We start from the raw sequence: 23743 nt of genomic DNA, 5'->3' as shown, positions 1-23743 counted from the left end.
CTATTCGGTGTACTGTATCTTTAAATTGTGGCGGGCCGCCCCTGCTTTCTCGGCAAGGGAAACCCTGTAGTGGCTTTCTGAGGGGACCCAAGATGGCCGAACACTTACAGTGGGGCTAATCGCTGCTCTCCTTGTAGACATTGTTATTCGATGGTGCTCAGCGCTCACTTTACACATTTAGAGTACCGGAAAGTCGGACGAGTTTCCCCATTCGACCTGTCAGGGTTTGAAATGTCCGTCTGTGTGTGAGGAGAGAGGCTGGTCCTTCTGCGGCCCGCAGCCAGAACATGGCGGAACACTTGGACAAAATATAGCTTTGCTGCTAGGCTGCAGACTCGCTTATAATGAAAACACTGCTCCGTATTCCGCACTTCGTAAACACGGCGTGGTTGTAATGGGCCGTTAAGGTATCGGTACTGCTTTAGCATATATACATGTTTTTTTTTTCTACACTCGTTTTGAGATAAATTAGTGTCAGAATGTTGAACGCAAGCAGATAGCCTGCTAGCTGACTCGCTAGGACAGCTAGCTTAGCTAACTGGTGTTTGCCTCCTTTTGGTCGTAGCAGTTATCAGGTGTGAGAGCGCGTCCAAGATTTTCTACATTTATATGTGTGTGTATATATATATGTGAGTATATCTCTCCCGTGGTGCGTTGTATAAGTCGACGTTGCGTAGACACCGACTTTGAAGTATAAAGTTATCCAGCGTCGGTAACTAGGATGATTAATTAACGGACTATGTTGTGGGAAAGTGTCAGTGTGGAGCTGGTGATCAGCGTTAGCGCGGCACGTCATTAACGTGACAACAGGTAGCGCGTGTGTATGTCCAGTTTAGACGGAGACGTGCAGCGGAGAGTCTAACGAGAGGACAAACCCGGTTCTGGGATTGAATAATTGTGTATCAAGGGTAGAAAAAAACAAAACAAACAAAAACAAACTCCAAGCCTAAAGAGTTTACTCGCAAGAATGACTGACACTCGGCGACGAGTGAAGGTCTACACTCTGAATGAGGACCGGCAGTGGGATGACCGGGGCACAGGACATGTCTCCTCCGGCTATGTCGAAAGACTCAAAGGCATGTCTCTGCTGGTGCGAGCGGAGAGCGACGGTGAGTTCAAAAACACTCCCTGGATCTCTGTGTGGAAAATACACTCATCTGTCACTGACACGCTTAACGCCTCTGTTTCTCTCAGGGTCTCTGTTGCTGGAGTCAAAAATCAACCCAAACACAGCATATCAGAAACAGCAGGTGAGTGAGTTACATGTTTGTTTTCCCCACCACAGAACATTTGCACTCGCTTTCCCTGCAGCGAAAGTGCTTTCACATGTGTTTGTGTGAATCTTAGAGAAACCCATACTTTGGTTTCACACTGCGCGTAATAAACCCCACAAAACAAAACTTTTACAAACATGCTTTATCCTTATTAATTAATAGCTTAAAAAAACACAATCACAGAAGTCACAGATGAAGAAAGTAGATTAAAATGTGTAATACGCAGCAGCTTTTATTTTTACTCGTACTTGTGGGTTATTTTTTTCAGCACTTCACGCCTGCCCTTTTTCCAGTTGAGGAGCTTGCGTTAAAATAAAAAAAAAAAAGCCACGCAAACCCAGATCCCCAGCACGTTTTGGTCACTTCTTGCAATCAAGTTCGAATCACTTTCTTCGAACGTGCAATTGAACCGCACTATAATTCACTCGAAAGCTGACCAGGAACACAACCTCGACTCGCACTAGTGTTAGATTCACACTGGCTCAACCATGCATGCATGAACACACATTTGAAGGCTACAACTAGGAACACCAAGTTCAAGCCATAATCAGTTGCAGCATCCTGTCTGGTGTGTTCGCTCTCTTATTATATGAGGAGCTTTAATTATATTTGAATTTTGTTTTGACTTTTGCTTGTTTTTTTTAGGATACGTTGATTGTTTGGTCTGAAGCTGAAAACTACGACCTGGCCCTGAGTTTTCAGGAGAAGGCTGGTTGTGATGAGATCTGGGAGAAGATATGTCAGGTGATCACACATGCTTTGTCTGTTTTTTTTTTTTTTTTTCTTTCTTTTTTTTCCTGAGTACTATGATTTTGAACATGGTCATATTAAGGACGTTGATTGTATTTTTTATTATAGTTGTTTTGTCTCATATATTGAATTTTAAACTGTGGCTCTGTTCAATCCAGAATCAGAATCATAATGTTGGTCAGTTGGGCCTGGTTGCTGGATTACTACGTGATTAGATTAAAACTTTTACCCTGTCTTTTTCTTCTGTGAGCATGTCAAGTTGAGGGCAAGCGAACAAAGATATGACGGCTTTTAAATTAACATCCACCTTTAGAAGTTTTGCTCTATAGAAGCTTGAAATAAGTAAGCTTTTTTTCCCCCTGAAGTAAAGGCTGTCTGATATTGAAAGAAATTCAAAGCCCTTATGTTGGTGTTATATTAAAATAATAGACGGTAAATAAAAAAATAAAAATAAATAAAAAGTCGGTTTAATGCATCTCTAGTTATGTTTCTTGTTTGTGGTGTTATATTTACAGGTTCAGGGAAAGGACCCATCAGTGGACATCACCCAGGAGCTGATTGATGAGTCCGAAGAGGAGCGTTTCGAGGACATGTCCTCTCCTGGTCTGGAGCTGCCACCATGTGAGCTGTCCCGTTTGGAGGAGGTGGCTGAGCTGGTGGCGTCTTCACTGCCATCTCCGCTGCGGCGCGAGAAGCTGGCACTGGCACTGGAAAACGAGGGCTACATTTGCAAGCTGCTGGAGCTGTTCCGCGTGTGCGAAGACTTGGAGAACCGCGAAGGCCTGCATCACTTGTACGACATTGTCAAGGGTATTTTCCTGCTAAACCGCACAGCTCTCTTCGAGGTTATGTTTTCCGACGAGTGTATTATGGACGTGATAGGGTGCCTGGAGTTCGATCCGGCGTTGCCGCAGCCGCGTCGCCACCGCGAATTCCTCACCACAACTGCTCGCTTCAAGGAGGTTATTCCCATCACAGACCCTGAGCTGCGCCAGAAGATCCATCAGACATACCGTGTACAGTACATCCAGGACATGGTGCTGCCCACACCCTCTGTGTTTGAAGAGAACATGCTCTCCACCCTGCACTCATTCATCTTCTTCAACAAGGTGGAAATTGTTGGTATGCTCCAGGTGGGTCTTGTGAAAGAGAGGGAAAAAAAAAAGAAAGTGTAAAATCTTACACTTTACACCTAAAGGTAATGGAGATGGTGATTAAATGCTGTTTTCTTTACTGGAAATGTTTACCTTTCTGTCCTTTTTTTAAGGTTCTGGGTGACTAAATTAGTTGTCATGATATTTTGACGGGCAGAATCATGATCAACGAAATATCAGTATCACACAAGCTTATCATGAAACAAATTGTCAGCAACGTAATGACACCTGCCATCGTTCTAGTTTCGTGCTGCGTTTTCTTTCTTTAGTTTTTACGTAAGGCCAGAGTGAAGAGGACTCTTCGTCTTTATCCGTTTACTTTTTGTCCACTGTTAGTTTCCTATAATCACTCTGGGTTAAAAGCTTAGCCTTACGATGTCAGTGGTAATTTTGCAGGATAGTTTTATAATCGATAGCGCCAGGAGTTATAGATAAATATTTGTGTATATACTAGTTTATATACTACTATTTGTCTATAAAAGTCTGGGATTTCACCTTCAAATTTCATTGTTTTTGTTTAGCGATTTATTTCCTACGTTCCACAACAATACTGGGGATTTCTGGGGAAAACTATAAGATAAAACATATGGAATTGGGTAATTATGTAACAACAACAGTCAGTTATTATTTTAAGACATGGTGGTATATTTTGGACACCTTTAGCATTGCTTTACAATGTAGAAAGAAATAAATGTTAAAAAACGACCATGGAATTTTTAGCAGTAGCATTAGTAGATATAGATTTTCCTTGCACGAGCAAAGTGATGACGGACAAGTACAAACCGAAACAACCATGTTCGAGCGAACCCAGAGTTCATCTACAGTGTCTGTGTAATATGCGTTACAATCGTGATACTGAGTTATTGGACAATCGACGGTGCAGTGTGTTTGGAAAATCAGGACCGAAGCAAGAATGCTGCATGTGGGCTAGCGCTTGTTGGTATGGTGGTATTGGTTAAACAACCAATAATCTTTACATACTGTTTTAGCATAAAAAAAGAAGAGTTTATTTTGAAATGGACTTTGTGTTAGATGATTTTGCCCAGTGCTAGGCTAATGTAAGTGTTTTGAGCCTGTAGGTTAAGCTATAATATTTGGTAGTTTGGTGTCCAATATTAAACGCATTTTCATCTCACGTTATCTTTAACATTGATTTTAAACGGATGTAAGACGTCTGTGTTACCTTAAGCATTTTCTATAGACTCACCACAGTTTAACACTAAGATATGCTACTTGGTGGTGTTGATTGGCACCTGAGCACCTTCATATCAACTGGCACAAGGTGGAAGCCCCACCCATTTCTCTGAATCGGAATGGGGTGTTCTCACATTCTAACTCTGTAAACAAAGACTGTTTTGAGTTTGGTCATTTGATATTAAATTTAATATATTAATTATAATAAAGCACTTTGCTAATCTCGGATGGATGTACAGGTGAATCGACTAGCTGTAAGCTAGCCTAAGCTAGCTCCCTGGTGCACACCCTCCTCCACCTTATAACATTGACGGTGATGATAATTATAAAGTTATAAATTCAATACACTTTTTTTTTCCTGCCTCATGCATCTGTTATTGTGCAAACAGTAACAGAGCATAAACAGGAAATTGTTGACTGTCTGGACCTTAAACAACAGTTTGAAATATCACACCCTCCTCTGCTCAGCTTCTAACAAGAAATGGTAGAAAATCTTCATTTTCCTGTTTTTTTTAAATTATTTTCACCCTGTCGTTTCTGCACCAAAAAAAAATTAGTGAAAGAGGAGAACAATATATCTGTCTATGTTCAAAGCTTATAGTTGATTTCCATATTACCTGTTTACATTTGCTTACCTTTGGCTAAAGGTTTGTTTAGGTATTCTGCACTTTAATTAAAATTTTAAATTGGGGCGGCATGTAAACTAAATAAACAACACATAAACCACAGGTGTACAATTTACAGATTCAGCGATTGCAAACAACCTAATAGGTGTATTTATACATTCAGTATTCTATATGTTCCTTTTCTCACGTGGTTAATCAGATAATCCACATGAAACTGTTTGGATTTTTCCGAAATAAATAATTGTGGTATCTGTGGTGTAATTAGGCCAGTATGCTAAAAGAAAAAAAAAAAATCACACAAGAGAGAGAGATGATTAACGGAAAGTCCGGTGCTTTTTTACACTGGAGGAGTTTTAACGTGTAATGTTTCAGACAGGAGCGGTTGGTTTCCATGGAAACCCACCGAGCTTTCCATCAAGCTCCTTTATTTGCTGTAAAGCGCGAACCTCAGTCACACAGAACAAATCCAGCTTCGTTTATCTTTTACTTTTAGGTTATTTTGTAAAAGCAGCACATTTCCGATGACGGGATTCTTAAACTGATTTTATTTCAGGCATTAATAAATCGTTTCACAGTGATTCTGATCTGTGAAATAATGACCAGGCTGTTTCTTGTGGTTTGCATGGAGTTCTGTAAATAAATAAATAAATAAATGTAAAGCATTTTACACTACCAGCAGTTCCCTAATAATTACCTTTTATAATTTAATGTTTTTGAAAATTGATTCACACTTGGTGTGTGAATTAAATATCTGTGTTTGGTGTATTGATGGTAAAATTGAGTGGACATTATTGTACATTTACCACAGTACTAATTTAGGCTAATGAATTATTGAACTAATGTAGTATTTGGATTCGAATAAGTTTGTACTTGCATTGTATTTTGTATTTGCATGCTTCAGGTACAAACTAACAAATTGAAAATGTAAAGTAGTGATGGGTCATTCATGAACGATTTTTTACTGAGTCTTTAACGTGACTCGGAAGAACGAGTAGTCTCGGAAAGGGATTTGTTCATTTTCTACTGGGCGCGCATGTGTAAACCATCGCAAAACCTTTGTAGGGTATGTACAAGAAACGGAAATGAGTGTTTCATCTAATGAGTCTTCTAGTCCGAGTTGTTTCTTCTTTTGATATAAGAGATGAGCTGCTTATTCTGTTTATTATAATATGTCCTTAGCTTCATGTAATATTTTTATTACTGGAACTGTAGCCAAAATCTGTGTATGTAGATGCATTGGGAGTCTGTTTATTGAAAATGTAACATTTTATTTCTGATCTAAATTACTAAAAAAAAAAAAAAGAGAGATTTGTTCGTTTTGATGATCGTGATTCAAACAACCGAGCCACTAAAATGTGTTATGCGTCAGACGGACTTCAGGAGATCGGCTGAGGCTGGGAGGTGTGTCTGGAAATGTTCTCACCGTGCATTTCATACTTAATGACGGTGTTTACGTGACCCATTCAGACGTATGATGAACACATCGTTAGATGAAACATTTAAGTTGCAATATCCTAGATGTTTACATTTTTAATTGTTGGTAGGAAGTTTGTCCTGATTGCTGTACATGGTGTTGTTACTATTTCTTCCACATTTAACTTCATTCTAATGCATGAAACCTGGTTGATATAAGCAAGGATTAGTTTTTCTAAACGCACACATCACCCAACCATACATCAGTTTATAGTTTATCTAAGCAGGAAGCTGAAGTGCTCGCAAACGCAACACTTGGAGGACAAAAGGGACGATTCACATTAATTCTTGCTATGATGCAATATAAGGTGTTGTTTCATTATGACCCCAGACACACATGTGACCCTCCGATTTTCCCCCAGTTGAGAACAGGAATGATCCGCTAGCCTGGTTACTTTTTTAATTTCATTTCTCTCTCTCTCTCTCTGTCTCTCTCTATCTCTATCCAGGACGATGAGAAGTTTCTAACTGAGCTCTTTGCACAGCTAACAGATGAAGCCACAGATGACGACAAGCGGCAAGAGCTGGTAATAATGAGGCCTTCCTTCATTTACGGTGTACAGTTTGCATGCTGTACGCACCCTTGGTGCTGAACTGCTTCTTAATGCATTTTTTTTTCTTGCAGGTCAATTTTCTGAAGGAGTTTTGCGCCTTCTCTCAGACTCTACAGCCACAAAACAGAGATGCGTTCTTCAAGACCCTGTCCAACATGGGAATTCTTCCAGCATTGGAAGTTATACTGGTGAGTCGGACTCTTGTTTTACCAAAACATCCAGTTATATATATGATATATGATATTAATTACTTTGTGAAAGATTTGTAATAAAATTTAACTTGTAAGAACACATTAGGATCATCTGATGGATGTGTCGTGTTTGGGGTGTATTTATTGATACATCACAGCAACTTCCAAGTTGGTTATTTCTGAAATATGTATGTACAGGTCGTAGCTTTATTTCAGATAAAGTTAGTAATGTAACAGATGAGCTGTGTATGAGTTTGTGCTGATGTGCTGTTGATCATCAGGGGATGGATGATGTGCAAGTGCGGAGCGCGGCCACGGATATCTTCTCTTACCTGGTTGAGTACAACCCCTCCATGGTGCGCGAGTTCGTCATGCAGGAGTCGCAGCAGAATGATGATGTGAGTGGCTCACACACACACACACTCTGACTTGTGGCACTGATTAACTGACTTCCCTTATTTTCCCATCCCATGTTTTTTTTTGGAAGCAGCCACTAAAACTTTAAGCCAAGCTCAAAACCTAATTAAGTCCATTTAAGGTTTAGGATTATAATACTTGATAAAAAAAAAAAAAAAAACGGGTACTGAGAAATACTGAGTTTATTTAACAGCGAAACATCCCTGGCTGCGGAAAGTTTGAGAACTTCCTGTCTATGTTATATAAATTCGGGATGAATTTTCCATAGATAGAGGATGATGTGTATAAATCCTGCTAGCATGACTAGGGTTGTGTTTGTGTGTGATGTACTACCGCTCAAAAGTTTGGGATCACTCCATGGTCGTTCTTAATTTCTGTTTCTTTCTACATTGTAAAACGATGCAGAAGGCGTCAAAATATACAATAATCTTGTTTGAACAGTTGATATTGAGATGTGTACTTTATGCTCTGTAAAGCTTCATAACGCCTCTTATCTGAGGTGCTGTTTGTTAATTTCGTGATGTGTGCTATGGTGTCTTTGACGCTTGGTGACACCCGTTATGTACACCTTCTTCAGGTTAGACAACCAGTAATCTTTACTAGGGCTGTAGCTATCGAATATTTTAGATTTGAATGGAATATTCTACCAAAAATGTAAATGAGTAATCGGATAAAATTTACATTTTCTTAATTAAACAGCAATATAAAATATATAAAAGAAACAAAGATTAATTGGTTTTCTTTTTAGAAAAATCAACTGTTTATTTTTTAATAAAATGCTTTATCCATTAAAAAAAAATAGTCATTATACACAATACAAGGAACAGCTTAAAGTTGACTGAGATGAATTAAGTGCACTACAGTACATTCTTATTTTAAAGCCTTTTCTCAGATGCAAAAAAAAAAAGGATTTCAAATGACTAAGTATCAAAATAAACTAAGGCAAACATTAAAATAAATTTTAATATAATTTTATCGCTGCTTTCCATTTTGCGGCCCGCAACAGAACGCTCCCTCAAATCACAGCTATCTGTTTGCGTCTCCTTCCGCTTTGTGGGTGAGGTAAGTGCTTCTTTGTCGGTGTTTACTGGTGGCTTGCATCCGGAAGCTCGCTGTGTCACGCCAAACAAATAATTGCGCAAAAACATAACGCAAGCTTTTAATACTAATTCAAAGAAGCTTCGAGGCAGAAGAATTTGCTAGATCATTTTTTGTACAGCCCTAATCTTTACATACTGTTTTGACGGCATTTAAAATAAAAAAATATTTATGTGTTAAGTGATTTTGCCCAGTGCTAGGCTAATGTAAGCATTTTGAGCCTGTGTAAGGTAAGCTATTGAAGGTGTCCAATCTCATGTCAACATTGTTAACATCGAGTTTAAACGGATGCAAGACGTCTTTGTTTCCTTAAGCATGTTGTGTAGACACACCACAGTTTAACCATAGTCTTAACTGAGAGTTAAGAGTAGGAGCTAGAAGTCTTCATAACGGCTGCTGGTTAATCAATGATTTTTGAGGCTGGTAACTCTGCAGCAGAGTTAAGTTTTGGTTATGCTTTTCTTGCATGGTCTTCATGAGAGCCAGTTTCATCATGGACGATCATGCAAATGCACTTGACAATACTGTTCTCGCAAGAACTATTTCAGAAAGGCTAACCTCAGTGTCTTAAAATAACAACATACTGTTGTTGTTGTTGTTACATAAATACCTAATTCCATGTGATGGCACCCCCAGTATTGTTGTAAAATATAGAAAATAAATCACTAACCAAAAACAGCGAAATTTGCAAGTGATCCCAAACTTTTAAGCGGTAGTGTGTGTGTGTGTGTGTATTGCAAAAAAACTCAAATTTAAAATCAGTCACAGTAGCACTTTCAGCAAGGAATCTCATCTGACGATGTTATTTCATTTACAACAACATTTTGCATCCTTAGTAATAGCCTCCAAATCGTTCCGAATTACCTCCCAGTCGTCCGTGGTGTTCTAGTCACGTCAAACACAAGGCTAAATCCCAAATCTCTCCCCAACCCCTGAACAAGGGGACTTGCTAGTTGTGTGGGACGAGGGATCGTACGGTCTACACAGCTTTCTATTTGATGCTGTTTGTGAATTAACCATGGAATCTGGAAGTTGATATTCTAGAAGTAAAATTTTTAAGTTTCTTAGGACTGTCCAACACTTCCATGGTTTATTCTCCTCACCTTTTGGCTGTGTAGTACTGGAAGGAATTTAAAATAATTTTAATAATTCTGTTGTGCTGAATATCAGCATGGCTGTAATTCTATAACACCCAAGCTGTGCCTACGCGTCACAGCTGAGCTGATGTTTATTACAATAGTTGCTTAATTATGTGCAGCCGAAGAGCATACACACACGGAGCACACACACACACTTAGTTTATGTTTAATACTGAATGAATTTTTTTAAATATTTTTTTTACTCAGCTGTTTTTTTTACTTCCCTGTCTTTTTCTTCTGCAGGATATATTATTGATTAATCTGATCATTGAGCACATGATCTGTGATACGGACCCTGAGCTAGGGGGTGCTGTGCAGCTAATGGGGCTACTGAGGACACTAGTGGACCCCGAAAACATGCTGGCAACCGCTAATGTGAGCATTTTATTTACCCCAATATGAAAGAATAAGAATCTTCTGTACTTGATTTACAGTACTGTGCAAAAGTATTAGGTATTAGGCCATAATATATTAAATTTTATTTATATAGTGCTTTTAACAATGGTCATTATCTCAAAGCAGCTTCACAAAAATGAAAATTTATGGAAGTGTGTATGTGTGAGAAAAATGTGTCTAGATAATAATGTGATTGTCCCTGATGAGCAAGCCAGGGGTGACGGCGACTGTGGCAAAGAAAAAAACTCTCCGAGATGGCAATAGGAAGAAACCTTGAAAGGAACCAGACTCAACTGGGAACCCATCCTCATTTGGGTGATAACAGATAGGGATGATATAACATCATGTGTGTTATGCAGGTAAAAGTTCAATATAACTGAAGTTCTTTAAATTAACATGAAGTCCAGTTCAGCACAGGGATGAGTCAGCAGGTGCCGAGGGCAGATGGCACATGTGTAGCTCCAACCATCATGAAGCAGAATCCAGCTGGAGCTGGCCTCAGGATGGGTAGAATAATAAAGAACAGATGGAAAGACGTAGTTGCCATTCATGATAGATGTACTGGAGTATGAGGTTATAGGATGAATTACGTGCATGCCAGATTAAAGAGATGCATCTTCAGTCAATTGGGAAACTGTGTCTGAGCTCCGTACACTGCCTGGAAGGCTATTCCAAAGAATTGAAGCTAAATATGGAAATGCCCTACCCCCTTTTGTAGATTTTGATATTCTGGGAACTACCAGTGGTCCGGGGTTTTGTGATCTTAAGGAGCGTGGTGGATTGTAGCGTATCAGAGGACTAGATATGTGCTAGATATGTGGGGGCTAAACCATTTAAAGCCTTGTATGTAAGTAATACTATTTTGTAATTAATCCTAAACTGAACAGGTAGCCAGTGCAGGGATGATAATATCGGGGTTATGTGATCGTATTTTCTTGATCTAGTGAGAACCCTGGGGGCTGCATTTCACTTGTAAACAGTAGCTTGTTTATTGAGGATGCAGGACAACCACCTAGTAGTGCATTACAGTAGTCCAGTCTGGAGGTCATGAATGCATGAACTAGCTTTTCTGCATCAGGTACGAATAAAATGTTCCTAAGCTTGGCAATATTTCTAAGATGGAAAAAGGCTGTTTTTGTGATTTTGGAAATATGATTTTCAAAGGACGAGTTACTGTCTAATATTACACCCAGGTCCTCCACTGTCGAGCTGGTAGTAACAGTACATCCTTCTAAACGCAAGCTGAATTGTGAGAGCTGTTGTGTACTGTTTTTTGGGCCAATACGTAATATTTCTTTCTTATCTGAATTTAGTAAAAGACAGTTATCGGTCATCCAATCTTTTCTCAGGAAGTCTAGATAACTTGGGTAGTTTGTCTGGTTTTGTTGAGATGCATAACTGGGTATCATCAGCATGACAGCAGAGGTCCTAAAACTGAACCCTGTGGGACCCCATATTTCACTGGGACTACACCAGACAGTTCTCCATTTAGAGTTACAAAATGGTATCGATCAGACAGGTAGGATCTAAACCATTTTAATGGCTGTCCGTGAATACCCATGTGATTTTTTATTTTTTATTTCTTATTTTTTAAAGCAATCTATAAAAATATTATGATCTATAGTGTCGAATGCAGCACTAAAATCAAGTAAGATTAGTATTGAGATGCAGCCTTGGTCTGAAGCTAAAAACAAGTAATTTGCAATTTTAACTAGTGCAGTTTCTGTACTATGATGGGGCCTGAAACCTGACTGAAATTCTTAGAGGATATTGTTTTCCAGCAAGAATGTGCATATTTGAGCTGATACTACATCGGTCTGTAATTTATTTTATTCTCGTCTAAATTTGAGAAGAGGCTTAATATCTGCCAACTTAAAAGATTAAAGACCTAGATACAATAAAAAATTAATAATGTTTTGAAGCGACTTCAACCGTATGCATCACTTCTTTAAAAAAAAAACTGGTTGGGATATAATCTAACAAGCACGGTGTTGATTTAGCCGAGGTGATAAGTTTATGCAGCTGTTCCTATACCTGTTAAGCACTGAAAATCCAAAAATTAAAGATTTTGTTATACGTGTTTATCATGTCTGCATAATTATGTATAAGATCATTTAGTATTTCCATATATACCTTAAGGATTAATAACTAAATAACATTTTTTAATTTATTAATTTATTAATTTTAAAGTTATATATGGAAATATTGAATGATTTTGTACATAATTATGCAGACATGATAAACATATATAACAAAATTGGTACAGCACCTAATATGGTGGCCTAAGACTTTTGCACAATACTGTATGTATGATTATATTAGTATGTTATGTCTCACTCACGATTTAAATCTTTTGTTGATTTTAGCATTTCTAACAGCAAAACATTTTTTTTCTTCCGCAGAAAACAGAAAAGACTGAATTCTTAAGTTTCTTCTATAAGCACTGCATGCATGTGCTCTCCGCTCCATTGCTGGCCAATACCACTGAGGAGAAACCCAGCAAAGGTGAGAGAGAAAGTGTGCGTGAATGTGTTTGAGAAAATTATAAATATAGTTTGCGCGTGTTTAAAGTGAGCTGGAACGTGTGGGCTGGCTTTTAGAGCTAAACATTCTGTATGTAAGAGACGACGAAGTATTTCCGAGCTAGCCATTAGGAGACAAAAACATTTTGGTTGTACTCCCGCAGATGATTTCCAGACGTGCCAGTTGTTGGCGCTAATAGTGGAGCTCCTCACGTTCTGTGTGGAACATCACACGTACCACATAAAGAACTACATCATCAACAAAGACATCCTGCGCAGAGTGTTGGTGCTCACCGCATCCCAGCATGCCTTTCTAGCTCTCTGTGAGTAATCATACACGTCTCTCCCTCTCTCTTTCATGTCTCTGTCTTTGTAGAAGGGTAAACTAATTAACATCTGTTTCACTAACATTATTTTTCTTTTTGTTTCTTAATCAATTTGCAGTTTGTATTATTATTTATTTTTTTTTTAGCTATTTGCGGTATAAGTTTCTAGAGCACCTGCGATTTGTGAAAAAAAAATGCACATTTTGGATGTGTTAAAAAAAAAACACCTATTTTTATAGTTTAAACTCTAAATATACTCAAACACTTTAATTTTACTTTGAACTCAGCTTAATACATTACACTTAAAACAAAAAAGAAAAAAAAGACTAGTAAACCCGTATACTGTACAATACTGTAATGCTGTGTCTCCCACAGTGCTAGAATGTAAAATACTGATGTTACCCCTACTACATATCTACTGTAATTCATACAGGCGTGTTTTCTTTGGAATAAGTAGGGTAAATTTAGTACAAATAAAAAAACTGTAAGGTTGCCGTGCCAGTAAATTAAAAAAATTATTTGGGGGATGTAAGATGTTTAATAGAAGACATCAAGATTTTCACAGGTGTATTTGGCCGACTTTGAGGTAACAAATAGACTGCTTAATCCCAATTGCCCCATGGAAAGAGAAGAAAAAAAATTTAGTCTCAAAATTCAACAGATGGTTTTTAATACACGCTTATGAGTGTGCAATTCATACCTTCATGGTAAAATTTTCGTCAGGTGCCGCAGTTACACGAACGAATTCACAGGTAGTCACATCGATACAATATAAATTTACCATCCCAAGCGGTGTTTTCCTCCACATTTGCTTTGTGTTCTCTCTACAGTACTACAGTATTATATTCTGTATTGAAATTCAGCAGAATTCACCTTGTGTTACAAAACTAGTAAATTATATTGTTCTTAATAGTTTAGCGCTATAATGCATGAATAATTAGATATTGCCACAAAAAAAAGCCATTGCAGAGGATATTTTTGGTTTTGTGGAAATTGCGGCGGCTTCCGCAAACAACTATTAGTTAGGCTCTAAGGAAAAAGCCGTGAATGATTAAGGACGCGACCTCTGAACTGCGACTTTGCAGGATCGTCTGTAATGTGTAAAGTAAGTCATTCAAAACTGAAGTGATATTTTTGGGTGTGTGTTATTCCTGCCCATCGTTAAACAACAGCGTCTGGTTTGAACTTTCAGGCAGCAACACGAGCCCCATTGTACCCATTGTACATTAGGGGTGCACTGCTACGCGTATCTGTACTATAACACCTAGCTGTCTGCGCTGTTATCTGAGTGTAATAGTCCAGTTTTAACCATAACTTATAACGTGCATATTTATTTTTAAAGCTCTAATGGTCACTTGAAGAAAGATTATTAACTAAAAAGATACTTGTCAAGAAACGATGCACGTTGTCTTTTACAAGTGCTTTAAAACTTTCCTTCTCCATCACGGAGCTGTGACTAAACAGCTGATTTAGCGACACAGCCTTGTAAGCACAGGTGTAGTGCTGCAGGCAAGAGAGTCGGAAGTGATAAGTGAATGAGATATGCACGGAGAGAGAGAGACGAGACGTTGTGCTCATTATTTAAGGATTTAAGGAGTTTTTTTGGGTAATAATGCGATCACGAAGCGTGGCTCAAGCTGTAGAATTGTTCTTTCAGCTAGAAGGCACGGTGCGTATTTCATTGTCTTGAGTCAGACAGTGATAACAGGAACTCTCTTATTAAGGAAAAGATGGGAGATAAAATTCTGGCAAACTTTTGGAAACACTTTTGAAATGTGTATGTTTAATAAACAAGACAAGAGTAAGAGGTTCTTAAGAGCGATATTACATATGTGTAATCTCTCTATATAATTTCAAAATCTTAAACATCCATCTCACACACAGAGGGACATGTCACAGGGTGGGGCCTCATGACCTGCCAACACTGCCACCAAGAGGACAAAACAGTGAACCTCTAAGCACTTTGATGTAGCCCTCTGTCTCACTGATGATAAAATAAACGCCTATGGCAACACCTACATTCTGCTGTAAATAGTTGTGTGTATATAGCTTGGTTTTATCTTAAAGTTACCATTAATAATGCATTATGCAATATTTTTTTTAATTTAAAAAAATTTGTTGATGCACTGTCAAAGTGGAAAAGGTTTTTTTTTTTATTTATTTACTTTTTTTAGGTAGTATAGGTAGTGATCTGCTGAAAGAAATATACCAAACATTGACATAGTACACATTTGTTAATATAAACGAAAAAAAAGCAGTTGGATAAGCCGAAGTGTTATTTAATTATAACTAATTAATTTATTATGGTGAATTTAGATGGTTGATGTTTAATGTTGATTATTTTAATTGGTGTCAGGTTAGATGGAAAGACATAAGCACATTTTATCTGTGCTCTATTAATCCTTGTGTCTCGTCTGCTGTCCAGGTTCTTTGCGTTTTATGAGGAAAATTGTGGGCCTGAAAGACGAATTCTACAACCGCTATATCATGAGGAATTTCCTGTTCGAGCCAGTGGTCAAAGTGTTCCTCAACAATGGTTCCCGATACAACCTCATCAACTCGGCCATCATAGAGATGTTTGAATATGTGCGGGTGGTGAGTACGCTGCACGTGGCCGTCTGGAGTCATTTTCCTGAAGAACTAAAATGACGTTTTTATACCGATTGCCAATAAATCTCGATCGAACACTGCCTTATGGTCCACATATGTTCAAAGTTTTTGGTGGGATCTTTGTAAGGACATTATATGCAGATTAAATGTTAACTGTGGAGATTTTTTTCCCCTCCCCTTATGTTGAGAGTTACAAAAGATTTAGTAAAATATTTTTAATGGGACATTTTAGTGTGGACATTCACATCCTGTTTATGTAACTTGTTTTCTTTATTTTGTGTAGAAGTTTAATTATTAGAGTTATTATTCTGATGGCTGTTGACCTGAACTTACCGTTGGCAGGAGGATGTGAAGTCCCTGACGGCTCATATCATAGAGAACTACTGGAAAGCCCTGGAGGACGTGGACTACGTCCAAACGTTTAAGGGTCTCAAGCTTCGGTATGAGCAGCAGAGGGAAAGGCAGGACAACCCCAAACTCGACAGGTCAGTCTGTGTTCATGCTTCTGTCAATTCTGTTGTAGTGTAATTATTAGTGTAATGTATTGTGAAGGCAAACATGTGTTCTATCCATATGTTTTATCCATCATATTAATTGATAATGAACTTTGCAGAGCTACAGTTATATATTCAGACCGACTTTCTAAACCTAAAGGTTAAATGAGAAGGTTTTTTTTATTTTTTTTTTGCGTAGCGCACAGGTGTTATTTTCTTGCCCTATGTTTTAGCAGCATGCGATCGATTCTGCGTAACCACCGTTTTCGGCGAGACGCACGGACGTTAGAGGACGAGGAAGAAATGTGGTTCAACGATGAAGAAGACATGGAGGACGGAGAGGCGGTGGTGCCACCCTCGGACAAAATGAAGAACGATGAGGACTTGATGGACCCCATCAGCAAGTTCATGGAAAGAAAGAAACGTAAGAGTCCTTCACTAGGGATGGGATTCACCGGTAACCACCCAGTACAGTATTTTCACGATACCCAGGTGCCGATTCGATTAATATTGCGATTTTGTAAGTAGATGATGGTTTTTAAATATCCTGATTTTTATGTTTACATTTTTTTTTTTCCGATTTAGTCACAATCGGCTTCACGACTGAATTAAACATGAGGGTTTAATGTGACCCATTCCTTAGATTAGTTTTCTTTTTTAAAAACCAAGTGCAGCGTTTAAACAATACAAGCTTTTTAAATCTACGAGTTTAACAATTAACTTTTTTAAACTAAACACAAATCTGCATTTTTACTGAGCTGCACGTATCTCAGTCATCCACTGTAATTATTATTTATAAATAAACTTGGCAGATAATTCCACCCAGGATGCCAGTGTGGTAATAATCACAAATTCCTCCAAAGTTGTTTGTGCTTATTAAACAATTAAAGGCACTTCTAACTTGCGCGTTTAGAGACTAATTAGCTCTTGGGGTGTTTTGAGATCAGTGTGAGCACCTCTAATGATTGGGTTTCGAGATTAATTTGCTTGTAGTTTGGAGAAAAAGGCTGAACGGAAGTTTTTTATGAGGAAAACTTTTTGCTAATCTAACTCCCCTAGTACAACGAACTTCTTCCTTTGCTGTCCTCCTAATGAATGCAGCTAAACAGTAGAAAATAGGCATAAAAATAAATAAATATGGGTATTACAAAAGTATAGGTATATGTGAAAAAAGATATACATCAACATAGAATTGAGTCAGAATATGAAAAATTACAAAAGTATGATGAATATGAAAAATATAAACACTGTAAAAACATAATTGTGCAAATTACGCACGCAAATGCTGTTTTATATTTATATATATATACACACACATATACTCACCTAAAGGATCATTAGGAACACCATACTAATAAGAGGTTTGACCCCCTTTCGCCTTCAGGACTGCCTTAATTTTATGTGGCATTGATTCAACAAGGTGCTGAAAGCATTCTTCAGAAATGTTGGCCCATATTGATAGGATAGCATCTTGCAGTTGATGGAGATTTGTGGGATGAAGCTTTTGGTGAGCTCGTACAAACTGTAGCCTCTTTTACCCTATTTGTAGTGGGGTTGAGTGGTACCCGGTGGGGTCTTCCACTGTTGTAGCCCATCCGCATTGATTTGTGGCTTCACAAATGTTTTCCTGCATACCTCGGTTGTAACAAGTGGTTATTTCAGTCAAAGTTGCTCTTCTATCAGCTTGAATCAGTCGGCCCATTCTCCTCTGACCTCTAGCATCAACAAGACATTTTCGCCCACGGGATTGCCGCATAATGGATGTTTTCCCCTTTTCACACCATTTTTTGTAAACCCTAGAAATGGTTGTGCGTGAAAATCCCAGTAACTGAGCAGATTGTGAAATACTCAGACGGGCCCATTTGGAACCAAGAACCATGCCACGCTCAAAATTGCTTAAATCACCTTTCTTTCCCATTCTGACATTCAGTTTGGAGTTCAGAAGTTTGTCTTGACCAGGACCACACCCCTAAATGCATGGAAGCAACTGCATGTGATTGGTTGATTAGATAATTGCATTAATGAGAAATTCAACAGGTGTTCCTAATAATCCTTTAGGTGAGTGTATGTATGTGTGCATACATGCATACATACATACATACATAAAATTGCCATTGGTTACGTTTAGTGTAATTGGTCATGACTGGTCAAGCTGAAAAACATCCAATCGACCAGTGCATCTCTATCATAAGTGTAATAAATCATTTAAAAAGAGATTTTTTGAGTCATTGTGGTAATGCAGTTAAACCGTGGCTTGTGAGAATAATTGGTTCTGAAAGCGAGCTTGTATATCAACCCCATTAGAAATGATAGAAACTCAGATGAATCGTTCCACAACCCAAAAACATGCATATAATAATAATGAATACAAAATATAAAGTAAAAATAAAAACTCTTTTATATTAATTAACCTGCACTTTACCTTTGAAAAAAGTAAAAATAAATCCCGACAGAGCAGCGTTTTTATTAATGTGATTATAAAGCTAAAGTAAGACGAGAGAAGGAATCCCTCCCTCTCTTATTTGAGGGGAGGGAGGGGGTTACTGTGTGGGACGACGTTTTCACACACATGCTTTGCGAGCGCACGTGGTTACAATGTTGACTATACAATATGACTGAGCATGGGAGACGATTCCCCATAATCTTAATCCTGTAGTGCACAAAAGAGAAGAACCATGTGACACTCAGCAGACAAAGCGTGTGTGTACTACTCATATATCAAGACCTCACTCGTTTTGTTAAGTTAAGATTTGTTTAAAAAATTTGCTCGTCTTGCAAAACGCTCGCATACCGAGTTACTTACAAAAAATAATTTCCACTGTATCTGCACACAAAAGAATCATGATTCATAACTAAAAAAGACCAAACATTTCTACTATAATTTGCTTACTTGATAATCTTTTTGTAAATGTTATCTGTATTTTATATAGAAAAGTTAATTTGATTTGCATCTTTTCTGTATTTTGAATGCACAGTGCATAGTCAGTCAGTCATTTTGGCAAAATACACCCAGACAGTGAGTTCAACAAAAAAAAAAAAGTCCTTTATTAGACTGATTAGTGTTAAAAGCAATGTTTACATCTAATGAAGTTGAATATTTTGGTAGTGATGAAGCTGGATCTATGTTTTATGGCACAGGACATGTTGTTTGACTAATTTTAATACATGCAGAGAAAGAAGCCTTTATTTGTTGCATATACATTAAAGCAGATTTAAGGGCCTTTGTCTAGGGCCCCAGCAGCAGCAGTGCTTGGGATTGAATAAAATAAAGTTATTATTTTAAACATCTTAAATTTTTGGTCACTGGAAGGCAATTCAGTATTTCATGACCGTAGTCCAGTAGTTTAGGCGCACACATTCTGGTATTGGTTAAAATGCTAAGATATGTCATAAACGCTCTTAAATATTTATAATTCTAAGGGTCTCGCGACATAAAATCCCATCCTGTCAAACTCTCTTGTTTTTGCCGTTCTTCTTTCTCAGTAAAAGAAGCAGAGGAAAAAGAAGTTTTGTCGGGGAAATCTAGTTTGTCCGGGAGACAGAGCCCCAGTTTTAAGCTGTCCTTCTCCAGCTCGACCAAGCCCAGTCTGTCTTCACCTCCCACAGCCTCACTGCATCCTGGCTCGCCCGGATCACCGGGTTCTCCTGGCACCGGGACCAGGAACTCTCCGCCCACGGCAGCTGTCACCACAAAGGTAAATCACTGGCTCGAAATCACTGCTGATGTAACATAGTTGTTTCTTATTTGGTAATATACTGTGAAAAAAAAGTACTTTTCCATGTAAGGCTTTAATCAGGATATAATTTATCGCATCAAATCACTTGATAACTGCTGAAGGACACTCAGGAAATAAATAAGCATTTTTCTGATAAAAAAAAAATTCCGTAGTTCACATGGACGTCTGATCACCTTTTGCCACAATCACCGATTGATTTATAATGGAGAAAAAAAAACTAATTGTTGCATTGATATGCAGAATAATGATTTGTAGGATTTTCCTCCTCACTGGCCTTCATATGATTTATAGTAAACAAACTGTGGTAAAGGGTGTTGTCTTTAGACTAGAATAAAGCTTCAGTCAAATGCGAAGGGTAGAAAGGACATATCGGGGAGACGGGATCTTCACGTTAGATAAAACGGCAGAACGTTTTTTAGATGGTGAAATACGTGATCTATTTTAGCAACATAAAACTATTTAAACCCCATGGCTTTATCTTATTAGTTCTTATTACTTTTTATTTAATAATTAATATGTTGTGGCAATGTTTAAATTTTTTTTGTCCGTTTGTTGTAAATGACTTCTCATGGCCCGTCTACAGGGGAGGTGACCCACACTGTTCAGGATTTCTAATGAGGTGTATGTGTATTAGATTTAAACTACTTAGACATATCTTAGTTGGCATAAAATGATGTACGCAGCATGAATCCCCTTGCTCAGTGCGTACTTTAAAATTTTTCCCCTTTAAATTGACTCTTGTTGTAGGGCGGTTTGGTGGGACTCGTGGACTACCCTGACGACGACGAGGACGATGAGGACGAAGAGGATTCGGACAGTAAAGAGGAAAGCCCTCCACTTTCCAAGAAATCAAAGCTGAGCTCCTAAAACACTCCCCCTGCCCAACTGGCACGGTAACGGCCGGAGGGAGCCTTATCCACAAACTCATTTCAGCGCTCAGCCTAGAACTCAGAATTCAACCAATACGAACGAATAAACAAATGAATGGATAAAAAGAATGAATGCTGCCCCATAACCCCCATCAGGAGTCCAAGCAGGGGTTCGCCGTGTGGAAACAGAAAAAAGGGAGAGCAAGAAAGAGAGAAGACGAATCGGTCCTGCAGCGAAGAGGAGAACGTCTCCATGCGGGGAGTTCAAGTGCCAATCGGAGAGACAGAGAGAGAAAGAGCAGAAAGAGAGCGAGATAAAACTGTGGGTTTGGACAAATGAGTGAACGGATTAAAAGAAATAATTTCATCAAACCTAAAAAGTACTCGGGGGGGGGTAACAAAAAATAAACACCACACGCACAGAGACAGACACACACGCGCGCACACATGCACACAAAGAGACTGGTGCCCTGTAAAGCGTCCAAGGCTCGGACCAGGACACACTGCCCCCCCCCTCTCAGGGAAGGACGTCACATGACCCAAACGGGCCAGCCAATCCTGAACCACCGCTCACCTTCGCTGATTCCATTCTCCATTTCTTTCTCTCCTTCCTCTATCCCTTTTTTTCCTGGCCCTTTTGATCTTTTTAAAAAAAATTATTTTCCTGTTTTCGTTTCTGGAGCCTGACTGGGGGGAGAGCAGTCCGAGTTATCATTGTTGATGTCATCGTTGTCCTTGTGGCTCAGCGGAAGTTCTTCCTCTTTCAAAGCCAGCGGTTTCCCCTTTATTTCTTGTTCTGTTCTTTTCTTCCTCTCCCTTTTTTTAAGTGAAAAAAAAAGACCTGCCTTTAAATGTTCAGGACGTTTTCAGTCGCACTTGAACAGGTTTTTAAAACCTCATTAGGAGGAAGAGTTAGTTTTACCCATTATTATTATTATTATTTTTTTTGCCCTTTGAAACTGCAAATTTTTTGGAAAATTTGTAAGCCCGTCTTGATTAAAGATTGAGTGGAACTCTAGATGTGATTGATTTTTCCCCTCCTTTTTTTGTCATATCTTCATTTTTATTTTACATGAGTGTACTCTTAGTTGGTGGGTATGTTTGGGACCATTAAAAAGATTTTTGCTGTAATATATCTCATGGCTGTGCTGGTTCCATGAATGGTCTTCATTTTGCTGGTCTTTTTGTACATGCAGTAAATAATGCAATAACAAATTTTGACCTTTTATTGTTTAATGGCGTTATAAATTTAACTTGAAGCTTGCTTTTAATTAACAGTCGTAAAGAGCTGCCGGAGTGGGGAGTATTAAATAGGTTTGGTGAAGCCATTCCTTTTATTAAACTAAACAAAACAAAATAAAAAACAAACTGAGGCAGATCTTTATACAGGACAGCAGTACCGACCGACACCACTTGATGTCACCAGAGGTCCATGTCTTTCAGTTATCTGCTGATATTGCACAAATCCTATACTAGGGTATTTATGGTGTATATAATATACTTTTATCATTTGGAAGTATCTTGTGTAGTATATTATGCACTATAAATACCCTAGTATAAGATTTTTGCAATAAGTTTAAAAACAGGAAGATTCATGCTCACCCTGTATAGGCCATGGCCTAAAGCAGCAGTTTATAAAACTTTCTGCTTCAGACCCATCTAAAAATGTATATTTAATATTAACAACGATAATAGTGATAAAAATAATAATGAAAGGTGTTACTATTCTGTAAAGACGCAGATGAAAGTTATTTTGTCCATCAGTGGTGTTAAAGAGAATATTTGCATCCAATGGCCAGATTCGTGTGAAATGTGTGGATGTTGGTGTGCCAACAATTACTAGACAGTAATATCTAATAAATGGACACATTTCTGCGAGGAGACTACGGCAGAAGTGAGCACTGGTATGATTGTTTTTGGTAAATGTATTACAATTAAAAGCCTAAAAAGAAACTCATTATTAACTGCCAGGAGGAAACTGCGGGTAACAGTTGACAATCGATTTAATGCACCAGTTCATATACATAAAAGCTTTATTTATTTTTTATAATTTTACCAATAGACATTGTTTATTATTACAGCATAGACCATAGTACATTGCCTATTCAGGTGTTTTCTTTTACAAACATTAAAAGCAAATCAATTTAAAAGCAAATTATTGCAAACCAATTAGTAAGTGGAAAATTCTAATACTTTGATCTATTCAAAATAAAAACAGTTTGGTATTTATCTGAAACTTGTGTGCACTAAAACCTGCTAAGACTTTTCATATTATTATCATCATGGCTTCAGGCTAGTTGGAACTATCTAGCTGGATCGTTACATGTTTTACAGTATTAAATCTCTGGATGTGTCTCTTCAGTGTTTAGCATTGATTGCCTGATGTGTCTCAGACAGCCTACAGATTGTCTGATTGCTCAGGATAGTGTGTGTATGAGGTGTTTTTGCAAGGTTGCTCACTTGGTTAGTAATCAACTGTTCACTCTTGAGCTTTAAATTGTGTGGTTGTCATGTATAACTTTCACACGGCAGCCAAATACAGTCATATAACTAGGGCAATTTTTGTCCTTTCTCTGATAGCTAGATAAATGATTAAAGAAATCCCAACGGTTGTCTGTAGTATGCTCGTGGCGGTGTGGGAAGCCTGGCGTAATACCCACGACAAAGCCTCCTGAAGAAATTAATCAAGTGCAACATTTCACCATTAGCTGACCCATTTTTTTTTTTTTTTTTCCCCCTCATGGTTATTATAAAGAAATATAGAACAGGGTAGAAAATAGAACATTGGGATTAATTGTGTCACACACTTTTTTTTTTTTCAATTTTTTTTTTCCACAAGATTATTTATTTACTATTTACACTTAGTATCCTGGTCAGGGTCAAGGTGAATATGGAGTTCATCCTGGCGGGTTCCATGTG

At 38.1% G+C, this 23743-nt stretch overlaps 1 protein-coding gene across 2 annotated transcripts; it reads left to right on the top strand.

The window, feature by feature from the left end:
• Positions 1-87: 87 nt before the first annotated feature.
• Positions 88-21959, top strand: smek1 (SMEK homolog 1, suppressor of mek1 (Dictyostelium)). Of its 2 annotated transcripts, none has more exons than XM_053476110.1 (15): positions 88-1109; positions 1195-1250; positions 1920-2018; positions 2540-3157; positions 6921-6998; positions 7097-7213; positions 7498-7614; positions 10114-10245; positions 12669-12771; positions 12953-13111; positions 15540-15709; positions 16067-16209; positions 16455-16642; positions 19702-19913; positions 20703-21959. In XM_053476110.1, the coding sequence occupies exons 1-15, from the start codon at positions 968-970 to the stop codon at positions 20820-20822; spliced, it is 2454 nt and encodes an 817-aa protein (XP_053332085.1). In that variant the 5' UTR covers positions 88-967; the 3' UTR covers positions 20823-21959. The 2 variants fall into 2 exon arrangements, with proteins under 2 accessions (XP_053332085.1, XP_053332076.1); XM_053476101.1 differs by having other exon boundaries at positions 16452-16642.
• Positions 21960-23743: the final 1784 nt, after the last annotated feature.

This window comes from Clarias gariepinus, chromosome 2 (assembly GCF_024256425.1).
Source record: "Clarias gariepinus isolate MV-2021 ecotype Netherlands chromosome 2, CGAR_prim_01v2, whole genome shotgun sequence".
Taxonomy (NCBI): Eukaryota; Metazoa; Chordata; class Actinopteri; order Siluriformes; family Clariidae; genus Clarias; species Clarias gariepinus.
This window is presented reverse-complemented; position numbering and strand designations above follow the sequence as displayed.